This window comes from Stegodyphus dumicola, chromosome X1 (genome assembly GCF_044657685.1).
Source record: "Stegodyphus dumicola isolate Sdum_Otavi_A_Nest chromosome X1, ASM4465768v1".
Lineage (NCBI taxonomy): Eukaryota > Metazoa > Arthropoda > Arachnida > Araneae > Eresidae > Stegodyphus > Stegodyphus dumicola.
This window is the reverse complement of record NC_140780.1, coordinates 252,123,716-252,140,517: the sequence shown is the minus strand read 5'-3', so window position 1 is coordinate 252,140,517 and position 16,802 is coordinate 252,123,716. Positions and strand designations below refer to the sequence as shown.

Sequence of the window (16,802 nt, the reverse complement as noted above, 5' to 3'; positions counted from 1 at the left end):
ATAACAGATGCAATAAATAGTTATAGCACTGACATTCTTCGTTTCAAAAAAATTTTGCTTTCGTAAAATCAAGACTTAATTGTAAATATATGCAACTGTGTCATGGAAGACATAATTTTTTTAAAAAATGAGCTGTCTGAAATCATATCGTAACATTAAGCGCATAGTTAACAATCTGTTTTCTGTTATTCATTTCCTATCAAACGGAGAAGGCAGTTAAAAAACCCTTGCTATTAATAGCACATCCGAAGATAGTGAGTATCGCGATTCATCGAACGTAGGCACTAACTTGCAAATAGTTCTAGCCAAACATTTCCTGGAAGTTCTTGTCTTTATTTGAGTATAAAATGGGGAGTATCATCCCAGCGGAGCAGAGATTCGTGCTGGACCCCGGTTGTGCCCTTCTGCAAAGAACCGAAATCAGATCGACAAGATGACCCTTCTCCACGAGAAACAAGTTCGCGTTCTGAAGCTGTTCGAACGTCTCAGCGTTGCAGCTACTGGCGAGAACATCCCAACCGATCAGATTGATCCGAGGCTGCGCACAGTGGGAGTCCTGCCTATTAATGCGTTTTTCTCATGCTTTTTACCTGAACATCTGGAGGAAGCTAGGAGACTTATAGAAGTTTTCTACAGTAAGTGCCATTGCTTTCAAACTTACGTGCTATTCAGATAAAAATATTTGTTTTAAAGAAATATATATCCTAAAAAGGAAGTTTTTCTTTTTTGTATAAAATAGTTAAGAAAAATGAAAAACATACCGTCTTAAAAGGCTAGTAAATAAGCTAAATTTCCACAACATTTTAATGTTATGCAAAGTGGAGTTCCATGGCAAATGTCTTCTATCTGGACTAATTAATTAATACTGTTACGTTTGAGAAATGACATTTTTGTAAAATTAACTAACATAATTAGCCCCTTTTTAACAGTTTTGACAAATAGGAATATTTGTTTCGAGTCTAGAAAAGACTAAAAATATATTTTGAAGATATTTCAATAGGATTACACCACAAATTATTCAAATTATAGTATTTTACTTAACTTTAAAGGAAAAATATATGCAACTAATTTCTATACTGAAATGAAATAAAAAAAATCTATATTATAAGAAATGCAATAAACCCGAAACAAATCTTTCGCATTGCAACTAGCCATTAGACAATCAGAAATTAAACTGTTTATTAACTTTTCTTACTTAGTTTTTTTTAACAAGACTAGCTTTCCATTCTAGTTTATTTGAGGCAAGCTATACATCTTAGCCATCTATACGATTGTCTCATGCATTTTGTTTAAGATATTAAGATATTAAGGCTTTTTTTAATACCTACCTCAGCATTGCCGGCATCAAATTCTGAAAACGAGACTTTCGCCACCATATAGTAAGCAACAAGTAACATTACAACGCAGAGATCTTGAATGCTCCTTCAAATTTAATTTCTTAATCATCTGGTCAACGAACCTGCCCAGTTATTATTACGTTAAGAATGCGAAACCTAAACTATTCCATTAAACATATTATTTTGAAATTAGTAGTTTAGTAAAGAACAGAAATGATTTATACAGTAAACATCTATTTATACTGCATATAAATAGCGTTTCATGTAATATAAACAAGAATTCTGTCATGTTTTAAATTATTAATCAATTTTAATTTGTTTGATTATTTGTATGTAGTTACGTAACAGTAAAATATTATTAGATATCCCGTCTACAACCAATACTTGTTACATACTTCTCTGTTCTACAATTGAGTAGAATTTTAAAAATCTAATAAATCATGGAATATGAATTTCTTTGCAGTAACTATTTTATCCAAAAACTGTTAAATTCAAAATAGAACGAGCTTTTAATTCGAACTCATTAAGAGATATATTTTCATTATTCTTTTAAATTAAATTTAGTACAAATTCGGAATTTCAAACAAAATGTTTGCCTTTAATTTTTTTCATCAAAAAGACTTTTGACTTAAATTTTCTTATCTTGCTCAGTCTTTTTATTTTGAGAAAACAGATCAGATACCAAAATCTACGCTTTTTACTGCCAGAAACTAAAAATTTAACGAACAGTCCTGAAAATTATTTTCCTCAATGTCGTGAAGCAGTATGAAATGTACGTCAAACAGTTCTGCTTCTGTAGCATAAAATTTACTTTTACTTGGATACTGGGGTAGCTGACACTTCTGCTGATTATCAGGACGTATAATCTATATATCCATAAAAACCAAAATCATTTCATTTATTTCAATCAAAAAAATCTGAAGGTTATTTCAATCTTTGATATAGAATTGTCGCGATCAAGTTGTTTTTTCAGAGCAATAAAATACTAAAGAAATTAATCTGTAAGATTAGCAGATTATTAAGGAGGAAGGATAAGCTGAATATCTGCTGGTTAGCACGTTCAAAACGAGTATTAAGAACCTGATACTTGAATTCCAACCGATCAGATTGATCCGAGGCTGCGGATCAATCTGATCGGTTGGAAACCTTGATGTCAGTATCAAGGGAAACTTGATGTCAGTGTTAAATAATTGCATTATTTTCACACAATTTAATTTAGTTAGTTTTATGAAACTAACTTTGGTAAAACAGCTGCATCGAGCTATTTTAAACATTTTTAAAGTGATATGCGATCTCCTATGGGGGGGGGGACTTTTATTTTAACGATAAGACAAGTACTATACATAAATAAGTAAACGGTTCATATCAAATTATTAAGCCATCTTTAAATGTCATGGTTTCACTAACTGAAAAGTGTAAAATATATAATACGATTTCCTATGACATTTTTATCCACATGCAGTAGCATGAGCAACATGAATTATGCAACAAGCAATAGCTACAATTTGAAATGTTCACTTAAGCATGATTTATTTTGTTTGAAATATTCCAGAGGCTCCAAGCTTTGATGAGTTCATTAGTTTGGCAGAACAAGCCCGCACGTTTGTGAACTCGACTCTCTTTGCTTTCGCTGCTGAAGTGGCCATCTTGCACCGATCCGACAGCCGAGGAATCATCGTTCCACCAATACAAGAGATTTTCGCAGATAGGTTCATTCCTGCAGATACTTTAATCAAAGCATTCTCAATCGCGACCACCAAGCCAATAGGAGATGAGGTAAGAGTTTGATTTAAACTGTTATTGAAAACAAAAAAGTAGGATGTCTATTTAAGTATCATTTAAAATTATTAATTATCTTTGCGTATCAATAGCAAACATTTCTGATACTCATGGCTGACCAATAATTAAAGTGGTTACTACATCAAAATACTCGTAATATACCCGTCTATTCTGAGAGGTTGAATGGGCTGCCTGCTTGAAGGTTTAGTAGTTTTTCTGCAACAAATACAAATACGGGTCGGTATGCAAAACAAATTACGGAGCCAATGTCTCTTAAAATGTTCTCCACAAACGCATTCCTCTCTTTATGCAGATGGCTTAAATGTTGTTGCTATTATTTGACTATGAAAATTGACGAAATTATTTGACTACGAAAATATCCTATTGAAAATGAAAACTGTTCAAATGCTATGATAAAAGGTAAAACCAAACATCAAATCCATCTGAAAACTTTTATTTATCATAGCGTAGAATTACCTTTTAATGATTGCGCTATAAAATCTTATAAGGTATTGTCTCCTTCTTTCCAGCGCGCCTTCGTGGTGTAATGGTAACACACTCGGCGCATATTCGAGAGGTCCAGCTCGATCCCCGGCGAGGGCATTGCTCATTTTTCATGTCTCCTGCTTAAAAAGAAAAAAAAAAGCTTAATAAGTCTATGACAACCGAACTAAAGGGTGATGAACGATAACTTGTCACCACTAGGATTTCTCGATTGGTTTCCATAAACGCCCGTTAAAAGGAGGAGTGTATAAGATGTTTTCTCCTTCCTTTCCGCATCCTTTTGTGGTGTAATGGCAGCACATTCAGCGCGTATTCAAGAGGTCCACGTTCGAGTACCGCCGAGGGCAATGCTCATTTTTCCCGTCTCCTGGGAAATAAAAAAAAAATACCTTGATGTCTCTATAATCTGCTTATTTACTTTTCAGAAGTTGTCAAATATATTTATTCCTTAAATTCAGAAGCACAAGTTAAAATCGTTAACAGCCAATCAATTCAGATATACTAATCTTACAATTTAATATAAATCTTGAAATTATTATAATTATAGGTAAAATAATATTGATATTAATTCATTAACTGAAATTTAATTAATGGCACATATAGCAGTTTTATTTTTCATTAAATGTAACTTTCATCTTAACCTATTTCAATCTGATATTGAGTTTTAAAATATCAAGTATCCCAAGGTCATATACAGGTATTAAATGCAAATGCATCGCCTTCACAAAAAAAAAAAAAAAAAAAAAAAAAAAAAAAATACTGCATTCATTTCAATGTCTGCAGAATGTCAGTTGAAACTTCATATGAGAAGCATGATGGGTGACTTATTTTATACCAGTATTGCATGATATTTATTTAGCAATATACGCTATCTTAACCAAAATTAAATACATTTCTTACTTCGTGATAAATCATTGTTTCTTTAAAATTTATTCTGAATTACTTTTTATGAAATAGCTCGATTTTATGACTTTTTTTCTTTTTAAACTTTCAGCACGATGTCATTGTTGACGTACAAGAAACAGGTAACATTTTGGATCCTGAATACAAACTTGCCTATTACAGAGAAGACATTGGAGTCAATGCGCATCATTGGCATTGGCATGTGGTTTATCCTTCAGTATATGACGTCAGTTTGTTTGGAAAACCAAAAGACAGAAAGGGAGAACTCTTCTATTACATGCACCAACAGATGTGTGCCAGGTATGAAAGGTTCATGAATCTTAATGTAAAATATAATGAACATAAGTAACATAAAACATATATGGCATCATAAGCATTTTCACTTAGTTTCTAATTACTGTCGCGCTTTAAGCAGATTATCCTTAAAAGGCTGATTGTTAAATTATTATAATAGCTGCGTACGCATACTTCCATTTATATAATACAAATCAACATAATTTTTTTTTTGGTTGTTGTAAAAAGGCCTAAAACTTTTTTATTCTATTTTTCACACATTGTGAGGCCTTAATTAAAGTAATTCTTCAAAGACAGTTAATTCCTCTTTTCTGATACACGTAAATATATTTCAAGTTCTTTCAGCCGCTTCTTCGGTTAAACTAATTCAACTCCTAATTTTAAAGCTATAAACTTGAGATTTGTAGATTTAAAATTGTTCAACTAAAAGCAAAAATTTATAAGACACTCATAAATATTTCTCTTCTAAAGTAAAATACATTACCTATAATACGAAGAAAAGAACTTTAGCAAAAATATTCTTATACTAAGCTGTAAAGATAATTCCGTCGAATATAACCAATCGCAAACTGTTTGCCTAGTAGACAGACTGGAATATTGTAAAATGCACCTATTTTTATCAAATAAAAAAAATTACCAAACAGAGATTAATACCCTACTATCTTTTCTGTCGTCTTGATCTTAAATTAAAATTTAACCTAGCAGCACTAGAAAAAAATCGATTAAGCATTACTGAGCTTTTAATAAAAATCAAATTCGTAGTCCTCATATAGTGAGTAGAACTTTATCATTTCAGCAATACTGTCAAAATTCAGAAGCGCAAAGCAAGCATACATCTCCATGTTAATAACATTGTCAGCTACGTTTACTTAACTTAATGTTAAAGAGTTCAATTTTCAGATAACGTATAATGAAAATGAAGCAAAATTATACCATTATTAAGAATCAGAATTTTATACTCTTCTTTGATTGGCAACTTATCCATTACAAATTACCTTTTATTATATCTATTTTACATCTCGTACAAATTAATTGCTGTTTAAGAATAATGCATTCTGACGTGCAATTATTCATATGCTTGTTCTCTCTATTCTTTCACATTATGGTTTATCAAGTAATACGCGCAGGCAGTACAATTTTCACTCTTTTTCTTATAGTACTTTCAATTTTTCTTAATAAAATAACGTTAAATCCTGCTCCACTTCACATCAAAAATTACGTACAAAATAAGCATTAAAATATTAAAATCCTATGCATAAAAAAAGCAGTTTCCTTTAAATTCTCCTTTAACTGCGTTTGTTACACAAAAACTTTTAGCAAACAGCCTTTCAAACAATAATTTCCTGTCATCTATAAAAATCGTTTCAAATATTGCTTTTTAATTTAAGGTATGACTGTGAAAGATTGTCTAACGGTCTAACACGTATGGTGCCTTTCCATAACTTCGAAGAACCTCTTGAAGGATACGCAGCTCACTTGACTCACATTGCAAGTGGTCGTCACTATGCCCCTCGTCCTAATGGCTTGGCCATGCACGATCTCCGACTTGTCGATGTCCAGGATATGCAGAGGTGGACTGAACGTATCTTGGAAGCTATTCATCTAGGCAAAGTTATTGATGCTGAAGGAAATGACATTCCTTTGGATGAAGAAAACGGTGCTGACATTCTGGGTGCTCTGATCGAATCTAGCTATGATTCCAAGAACAGACAATTCTATGGCAACTTGCATAACTGGGGACACGTCATGATGGCTTATATTCATGATCCTGATGGCCGATTCAGGGTAAAAATTGCGACTTTCGAATATACTTAATTGACTTCCTAACTTAGTTATTTAAGAAGTTTAACTCCGTATTTTAAGAGATTTAATTTAAAAATTGAGTTTATTATCTTCAAAGAGACAGAATGTGGCTTAAAAAAAACGAAAATGTGCAAACTTTTCAATATTTTAACCATTCTTTCCAGAGAATATAGTTTATATGCACGTCATACAACGGTTAACACGTTTTTCATCAGAATTCAGATAGTTAAGTTAATAATAAAGTCAAAGCAATCTTACAACTGATACCAATTCATAATCCTTACATAATTTACCTGATGCAAAACAAATTAATTATTTAAGATTTAAATGAAATAAAATTTGAATTTATTAATTTTATCAAAGTAAGAGCATCAGGATATTTGAAACATTCCAGTCATTGGAAGTTCAAAATTAATATCTTCGCTGACTAACATTTCATTTTCTTAGTCACGTATCTTTTATGTGTTCAGCCTTTACCTATTATATGTTTAGAATTTATTTGATAAGAATATTCTTTAATTGAAAAATCTTATTTCCTCATTAGGAAACACCAGGCGTCATGACTGATACTGCAACAAGTCTTAGGGATCCTATTTTCTATCGATTTCACAGATTTATTGACAACGTATTCCAAGAATACAAGAAAACTCTTCCTGTTTACAGCCAGGAAATAGTAAGTGCACTGCTGTCTAGCAAAAAGATTTAAAATGTTTTGCAATTAACTACAACTCTATTACTGTCAATACTTCGTTTAAAATAATTCCTAAAAATAAAGGAAAATTTAAAATTTCATTCTTCATTCACTTTTTACAAGGATTTCATAAAAAGCAAATAATTAATGAATATTAATGTACTTTATAAACAAATACTTTGTCTCGATATTAGACGAAATGAAAAATAAATTTATTAGAAGAAATTAGCTCTTTTTCAGAAATCTTAAATTCAAACAAAAAATTTTAAACGGTTGACTGTTAACGAGTATAACAGCATAATTTCATATTTCAATGTGTTTCTCTCTTTTCCTGAATAATATATTTAAATGTACCAATTTGAGCAACAGCGGCTTTAAGAGGTGAAGATAGTAGATCGTCCAAAGCGACAGACGTAAAAAGACCAAATAATCAAGATTTTTGATAACATATGAAAACATCTTTTGTGAAACGCTGTATCATGATTTCGTTATTTTAGGTTTTTAGGGGACGGCGCCATAAAATAAAATTTGCGCAAGGCCGCAAATACAGTAAGGCCTGTCCATTTGAGATATGTTTTTGGTATTGTTAAAAACCATTATAACAATTAAATATTAAACAATTATTACTTTTTCCACACAGGAAACATGAAAAAATTCGAAAAGTAAAGATAGAAATATTTTATGTAATTTCTGTGTTTCATTCATACAGCTAAATTTCCAAAATGTGGAAATAACAGAGATCAAGGTTAATGCGAAGATCCCGAATGTCATCCACACATTCATCAGAGAAGATGAACTGGAATTGTCACACTGTATGAACTTTGGAAGCCCAGGATCTGTCAGGGTAAGGAAAGAAGTTCTCAGTTATTAAAATTAGCAGTTCATTCTAAAGTATTTATTCTCGAAAAATCTAGTTATCTCCTTAAAAATAAAGGCGAAATTATCCAAACTTATTTGCTTTATAACAAGTCTATATCTGGTAGTTTACTATTAAAATTCCTTGAATTGACTGTAAAAATTTAACTTTAAATTCTCTTTAAATTCTTTAGCTCTAAGAAATGAATGTCGCTGAAATCATTCACTTTGTAAAATTATCCATCGTCCTTAATCAGCATCATATCAATATATAAGTTAGAAGGAATTTTTCATCTTTATAAAAGCATCATTTCTCTGCTTATTAAGAGAGATTTTTTAAGTAAACATTGATTATAAAATATATCATAAAATAATGCCATTTAATTAAATTGTGCTGAAACTGATAATTATTTTTCCTTATTCTCGGTGAATATTGAAATGATTCTAATGACTTTTTACGTACGTTAGAAATGGTAATATTTAGAGGAATTTTATGCGTGCGAAATATTTTTTAAAATTATGAGGCTAACCGTAATGAAACTACCTGTGTTTCTGCATGAAAAATCATGTACAGGTTTATTACATTTATTTCCCTAAGTTTCTTAATTTTAATTTTTTTAAACTACAGGTATAGTTACTTCATTGTTTGCAGTTAAGTCTGTTACAGTTTCAATTAAATGTTTGCAAAAGCGCTAAGAAATATCACCTGTTTCAAATGCCATATTTAAAAGAATAAAAAATTCGATATTTTTTTAAATCATGGATACACTCCGAATCTATGCCCAGCCTAATACGAAAACGTGCATGTAAGAAATTAACATTTGATTTTAGCAATAAGTGTGTATTTTACTTAATAAACACGTTTTTTCACGTTAACGTCTAATAACAAAAATTCATTTTAAATAGATTTATAATTCAGAAGTCAATTAATGCTTTCTACATTGTTAATTTGTATTTTGCTTGACTACCACATACACGTTTTAAAATGAATGTTTATTTTCATATATCTCTTAACAATATTCTGATTTCCCAAATTAATCATTTATTTTATAGTATAATTACCGAATTTAGTATTTCCTATTGTATAGTTCTAAGCTTAGCTAGATTCTGGATTATTAATTTGTATGTGAAATGAATGCGCTACAATTTGCAACACTTCTGTTTTTACAGGCAAGGTATCACCATCTTGATCACGAATCTTTCTCTTACATTATTTCATGTGTGAACAACAGCAATACCGACAAACACGGAACCGTCCGTATTTTCTTGGCTCCGAAGTATGATGAACTTGGAAACATTATCCCATTAGATGAACAAAGGAGACTGTACATTGAAATGGACAAATTCCCCGTAGATTGTAAGTATTTAGAAGGAATACTTATTATTTAAAAGAATTCAATAAAAGTTTGGTTTTAAAAATATTTATTAGTCTAGATGAATATAAATGATTAATAATCTCGAAGCAGTCAAATAAAAAGTTGATATGTTACTCTAATCATATATATGTACTTAAATTTTCAAAGTTTATAAGAAATTAAATCTACATAAGAAAAAGCCTGAAAATCAGTGTATTATCAAATTCAGACCTTAACTTGCGAGACACGATTTCATACCCAATAATTAGAGGTCTGAATATTTAAATTCAGCTTTTATTATTTCCTGAATATTACTCTCAAAGAAAAAATAATATGACAATTGAAACATTGCTAGAAAAAAGGTATTATTGTAGATTAGTTCCCATAGCGAATAAAAATCATATAAAAGATACAATGTATGATCATATAAAGATATAATCTAATCATATCAAGATACAATGTGATAAATGTCCTAGTCAGCTCTTGCACAGAGTTTGGAATGGAATTAATAAAGTAATATCACATGGTAGGATCAATCATTTAAAAATTGTCCTCAAAGACGTAAATACATATTATTTAATGTTCTATAAAATGCATGATGTATTTCTACCTAATGGCTTTCAATTAATTCATAGTGACACATTGCACAAGCAACTAACATATAGTGAACCCTCGTATGGCGACCAGCTTTAAAAGCGGCCAGTATTCCTGTAAATGAAGTCGTTACTGACCAAAACAACTTTTTTTTTTCTGCAACGACCAGCTCCTAATCTGGCCGAGACTATTAAATGTGTATCAAGGCGACCACCAAAATGTTTTGGTGGATAACAAATTAATTTTAATTGGATAACAAAATGTTTTGTTATCCAATTAAAATATTTTAATAATTATACTTTGATTAAGATATTTCAGTAGCCTTAGATTAAAATGTGTACAAGACAGAAAGCTCTAGAAACACGAGTAAAAGTTATTAAAGCTATTACTAAATGTCTAAGGATCGCGAAGGAGATAGGCAAGAATGCATAATTGCCTGATTTACTTTACGAAATTGAAATTATTTCAGAAAAGGAGATTAATCAAAGGAGAAAATTATGTAGGCAGACTTCATTGCATTATTTTTGTAATAAACACTGAGTAGTTTTGAAGTTATTAAACAAAATTCGTGATCTATCCATCTGCAGTACTGCAGAAAATTAAATATTCATATTTATATATTTCTCCCTCAGCTCTCCCTTACATTACTGTTTAGTTATCTTTGCAATTAATTTCTAATTTTATTAGTAAACCTGTATTCATAGACCAATATATCGCATTTCTACATTAGTACTTTTATCAGAATCCAAAAGCTTCAAATATAAATCTATTATGCAACTCGATAATCGCCATCATCGATAGTCACATCTCTTAAGACGATTACCTCCACACGTAATTCCACGGGAATCGTGGGTCGTCATCATATAAAGATTTCATTGTAGTTCTTTTCTTGATAAAATAACTCCAGTTTACAGAATTATATGCAAAAACAAAAATTTTTACAGTGCGACCAGGAAAGAACACAATTGTAAGAAGTTCAACAGACTCAAGCGTCACAATTTCCTCCACATACACTTTCAAGGAACTCCTGCACGGTGAAGATTTACGGGAAGACCGAACTGAGTTCTGCAGCTGCGGATGGCCTCAACACTTACTTGTTCCTAAGGGCAATGACAAAGGAATGATTTTCGATCTTTTCGTCATGATTACAGATGGAGAGCTGGATAAGGTAAGAAAATATTCTCTGAATTTAAAAGGAAAAGAAAATGTTAAAAGTGCAAATTTAGGAAAAAATCTAAGCAATTTTTAGCCCTCGTCATTCTATCTAGGTACAAATGACTTCAAATCAGTTTTGAGGACTTCAATAAACAATATTCAATATTTAAGCAACAAACGAGTTTACCGAAACAGGATATCTAAGTAACACGAAACAGCCTAGATACTAATATAAAATTAAAATGTATCATAACTAAATGCGACGAAATTTTAAGTAACTCTAAGAAACCAATTAACTCTGATTATTGTACTAATATCAATAAATTACACGATACAAATCTAATAAAATTATAAAAATTATAATGATATTAAGCTTATATGTCATAAATGTTATAAATAAAGCTTTATGTTATAAATTTTATAATAAATATGTTCTAAATAAAAGTTACGCAGTAAAATGCTGTGATAATGTGCTTAACAGCGGAGGTAAATGTTCGTGTCTCAGCATAAAGAATCACTGGCAACATTGTGAAAGACATTCCTCGTAACTTCAAATTTTGCATTATACACAATATCAGCCATTTGTCATCAAGATGACATAATGCAAAAATTAGTGAATTTTACCTGAATGTTACTTTACCTGAATGTTACTTGAGTTTTTCTTCATACAGGTGGAAGGCAGTGGACATGGCAAGAAACTTTGCAACGATGCTCTGAGCTACTGTGGTGTTATGGATGAGAAATACCCAGACAAGAGAGCAATGGGCTTCCCGTTTGACCGAAAAATAGTAGCTGAAAACCATGAAGAATTCCTGACTCACAACATGAAGGTTTCAAATATCATCGTTCGATTCCAAGATTAAGAATTACTCCACAGGGCTGCCTTCCCCCAATACAAAGAAATACACTGAATAATTAGTTAATCATTTATTAAAGTTATTAAAATATACCAACTATGTAAACTACATTTGAAACTTATGTAATTCAAAAATAAAAATAAAGCAATTGGCCAAGATAAAACTTTAATTTATTTGTTCTTTTATTTTAACATGAACTTATTTAACCAGTTCTCCCAAATATATACAGCAAATTACATTTACAGTTAAAAACAAGAAATCGATAAGTAATTTTGCTATTCGCATGCAATTAAACAGATCGTGCAACATAGCCTAACAAATAATCCTGCTAACTGAAAAATAACAGCAATCAAATTTTATAAAACTTACCTTAAATCAGCATTTGAACAGAAAAATTCATACTTATTTACTTTCCTTAACGGATGATAAACAAACCTCTCCCAGATTGCTACCTTAGTGAACAGAAATTATGTTCAGGAAATTTCATAGATAACAGATTTATATTCACGATTAATATACTCTTTCTCGGAGAGAAAAAAATCAATTTTTTAATCCCTTTGCAACCATATGGAAGGAAATTTGAATAATTTTATATTTATCCACATTTGATTGCTGAGAAGTGTTTGATTTGAAATAAATAAATCTTTATTTATTTCTAACCAGTTTCGATTTCAGCAGTAGCAGAATTGTTTCTTACTCCACAGTGCAGCTCGCAGTTCAACTTTATCTAGCAGCCGTAATTAAAAATGGCAAGAAAGTCAATTTATACGAGACCTAACTACACTATATATTTAAACTCTAGATCTGTGAAGATAATCAGACGACTTATCGCCATAGTCTTAAACTCTGAGTGAAGAATTCCAAAACAGAATTAGGTTTAAAATTATTATTCTATTAGTTCTTCAGTCTAGTACTTACACAACCATGTGATAAAAACTAGTCTCCGAAATTAAATATACGGAAAACCTTGAGCAGTTGGGTATGAAATAAAGCATTTACGATTCCTTCTATTTACTTACTTATTATGTGCTCCATCCTTAGGCACTACACAGAAAGGAAGGGATTCCCCGTGGAGGTCTCTTTAAGCGAATTGCAATTCTTTCAGAAGGCAGAATATTTACGGACTGTATATACACTGTACCAACAGGATAAGAAAGCTTTAAATAGAAGCCTACATAAAAGTGCGATTTTATCTAATCATGAAAACACTATTCATAATATACATTTTTGTTTTATCCTCGGTACCACGTTTCGCTATAATATTATCTTCATTTGTTTTATTATTTCACTTACCTTTTATAGTACATATATTTTATTTCTTATCATTCAATTTAATACTTTTGTATACATCATTTAATTTTAATTTCTCATTATTAATTACTTCATTTTATTTTGTTCACTGCTCCAGAAGATTTACCTTACGGCTTCGGTACTTTTAATTTTAGAAATTAGTCTTGCATGCACAGTACATGGTTCAAATGCAATAAGTGACACAGTTAAATTATACGCTATTACATATGTGAAATTTAAATTGCAGTAATTTTCCATTATTCTCTCCTGAAATTCGTAACAGAGTAACACTTGCTAACAGACGTTTCTTTGGCTTAGAGAAGATATGAAATCAAACTTAATTAAAAGAACAACTAAACTAACAATTCACACATTTTAATTAGACTTTTTTTTGAACATGGAGCTGAAAACTGGACATTGACTGAAAAGGATAAAAAAAAAGTACTTGCAGTCTTGAAAGATTCTGAGAAGCATTCTTGGAGGCAAAGCTGAGACAAAGGTGAGGCTCAGGTGAACAGTTAGAAAGGGCGCCAAATTAGCTATGAAAATTTAGAAGGTCATTTAAAAAAGAAAGAAAAGAAATTATGATTATTAATTTTCAGCTTTGGAACACATCAAGAAATATCAAAAGAATTCTTTGTTATAAAACATTCCAACTGAAGTAAGAGAAAAATTAATAACATTAATGTATTCTAAAAAATGCTAAGTACTATATACCTCAATATTATATCTATTGTTTTATCATTGGAACTAACGAAGTAAAGTCAATTTACGCTTGCTTATACTAGCATACTGAACTGCATGTCACAAACTAGCCTAGAAAAACACCGTACTATTATACTAACTGCTCTTACTTACTCACTCCTTTTATTTCGCTATAACAAGCTTTCCAAAGTTTACTAGAGTCTGTTATTTTGAAATACGGACTTCAAGGCTGTTTGTGTCGAGACAATCTCATTTCCGATTGCAAGACTACTATCACTCATCCATTAGTTTGGGAGGAACAACCATTTCAAACAATTTGTCTACTTGATTTACTATTGAATGAATGTCGCACGATTTGTTCCTTCCTATCTAAAAAAAAATGCAAGTTGTTCGCTTTCAATGTCAGGTATCAGTATTGAATTCCTCATCATCAACATAAGGGAGAATCAACCCCCTTACATGGTCACACTAATGTGATCTATGATTGGCTATATTATATCATTAAAAAAATTGCTGTTAACAGTTGCTCTTCCGAAATGTTTTGAATGTGCGATATGCCCTTAACATGGGTCGTCATAACCGCACAGCACTTGTTTTCTCCACCCTATTTGTAACTGTAGTTTAAGCAAACTTCACTGGTGCGCTTTTCATGAAGCAAAACATGCTAAACCGAAATGAAGTGAAGGGGGAAAAATTAGGCATTTCAAGTCACTTGCTACAGCTCTCGTTCCCGTGATTACAAAGCAAGTCAGGCGCGGGGGGGGGGACTCAGATATCTTAAATTCACATATCGAATTTTAAAATTGAAGCATTAATATTAACTTTAATGCCTTGAAGAGATTTATTAAATCCATTAGTTGTAAATACATCTGCAAATATGCCAATAGCTTGTAACCACATTTCTTCACTTGAATTTTGAGCATGTTTATGTTTACGATCATTTAAAAAAATTCAACTTTCATCTTTTAATTCGAAAAATCTATTTAAAATATTACACTTCAAACTCCCAAGAAAGTTAAACACAACGCAATGTAAAGCGCACCTAAAGAGAAAGCTAACCCGTAAATATTTCACTTCACGCCGAACTAACAACTCGCGACTAACTAACTGAAACAACAGCAACTAACTGAGAGCAGATGCTCTCTCCAGCCTTATATAATTAACCTGCCGCCGAGGTATTTCTAGTACTTTCTGCTTCTCGAAATTACTGGAAACTAATATGAGGGCCGTATTTACGGTTGCAGCTAATACAGTGATCAATTACATTTATTCAATTACAATACTTATTACGGTGATAGAGGAACCGGCCCAAAATGTCGCACGTTTGGCGACTTTTGGCGATTTCTCGCCAAATTTGGGGACCAAAATAAGTCGCAAAAACTGTTGTCAGCTAGGCGATATCTCGCCAAATTACCGAGTACCCCTTTACTTAATGTTAAATGGACTTGCCCCTAGATTCTTACTTTTCCGGCATAGCTTGTCTCTTTTGATTTTTTTTATGTTACATTACACAGAAAAATACAATTTCACATATAATTGCACTAAAACCATTATCTATGTACAAAATTCGTAACAATACATTTCGTGGTTTCGTGTTCCACATATAAAGTCAGGAGTGCATACTTTTTTTAAATTAAATTATAAAATGAAATTTTTAAACTAATATCTGTATTAATTTACTTAATTTCATGTTTTGATCACTACACATGCAACGAGATCCTCAGCTAAGTTAAATGGAATCGCTTAAAAAAGGTCTCTTCAAATGTCCCCAGAAAAGTAATCGAGGCTCGATAAAACAGGAGATCGGGGCGAGGAAGGGGCTAGTCCACCATGTTCAATACATCGCGCCCCAGACGTGGCATTCAGGTAATTGCGAACATCTGTGCTGAAGTATGCTGGCGTCTCTATATGCTAGAACGACATTCGATTCGTAATGGAGAGCGAAACATCTTGCAACAGTTCTGGTAACACCTGTTCTAGAAAAATAAGATAACTTTGGGCATGGAGTCGCTGCGGCCAATTAAAAAGTCGTGGCCGTTACTCGCCTCCACATTCACACTTATTCGTTGTTGAGACGCATGTGGTCGCGTTGCGTTTGGATTCTCAGTTGTCCACACACGAGAATTGTGCGCATTAAATATACCCTGGCTGGTAAATGTCGCCTCATCTGTAAACAGCACATGAGCTGTGAAGTCCTGCTGCAGATTTCTGCATAAGCCTCTGGCAGAAGTTTAGGCGCAGAAGTTAGGTCTTGCGGATTCAAAGCTTGCACTTGCTGAAAATGGAAAGGGTGCAAGAGATTTTCGTTTAAGACTCTCCAAATGATATGTTGACTCATACCTACGTTTTGTGCAACAGCTCTTGTACTTGACTCGGGTCTATCAGCTACAATGTTCAAGATGCTTTCTTCAAATTTGGATTACGTATAGTTCGTCGTCCACCAGCATCCCGTTTGGTGACGTGGAAAGAACCTGTTTTTCAAATTTTACGCTGTAACTGCCGAAACATTCTGTGATCCGGTATTCGTCTATCCGGAAACTGCGCGATATTATTCGTAGCTCAGCTCTGGCATTAGCGTTTGCACGGCCGTATATGTAGCGCATGTCTGCTTTCTCGGCATACGTAAAATCTCCCATCACAGACGATCGCAAATGGCGTCTTCCCTTACTAAGATATACAC

The 16,802-nt window shown here is 32.0% G+C and overlaps 1 protein-coding gene across 1 annotated transcript; it reads left to right on the top strand.

Annotated features, from left to right (window-relative positions):
• Positions 1–367: 367 nt before the first annotated feature.
• On the top strand, positions 368–12,296 carry LOC118202676 (hemocyanin A chain-like). Its single transcript, XM_035374851.2, has 9 exons — positions 368–635; positions 2,890–3,113; positions 4,615–4,823; positions 6,206–6,602; positions 7,165–7,293; positions 8,021–8,155; positions 9,337–9,523; positions 11,060–11,283; positions 11,942–12,296. The coding sequence occupies exons 1-9, from the start codon at positions 434–436 to the stop codon at positions 12,131–12,133; spliced, it is 1,899 nt and encodes a 632-aa protein (XP_035230742.1). The 5' UTR covers positions 368–433; the 3' UTR covers positions 12,134–12,296.
• The last annotated feature ends 4,506 nt before the right edge of the window (positions 12,297–16,802 follow it).

What these genes read in the sequence shown, in the direction of transcription:
- LOC118202676 (XM_035374851.2), top strand. Translation starts at nt 434, where the DNA reads ATGACCCTTCTCCACGAGAAACAAGTTCGCGTTCTGAAGCTGTTCGAA. An exon ending in ACTTATAGAAGTTTTCTACA is followed by an intron (nt 636 to 2,889) that starts GTAAGTGCCATT and finishes GAAATATTCCAG; the next exon opens with AGGCTCCAAGCTTTGATGAG. An exon ending in GAAGCCCAGGATCTGTCAGG is followed by an intron (nt 8,156 to 9,336) that starts GTAAGGAAAGAA and finishes CTGTTTTTACAG; the next exon opens with GCAAGGTATCACCATCTTGA.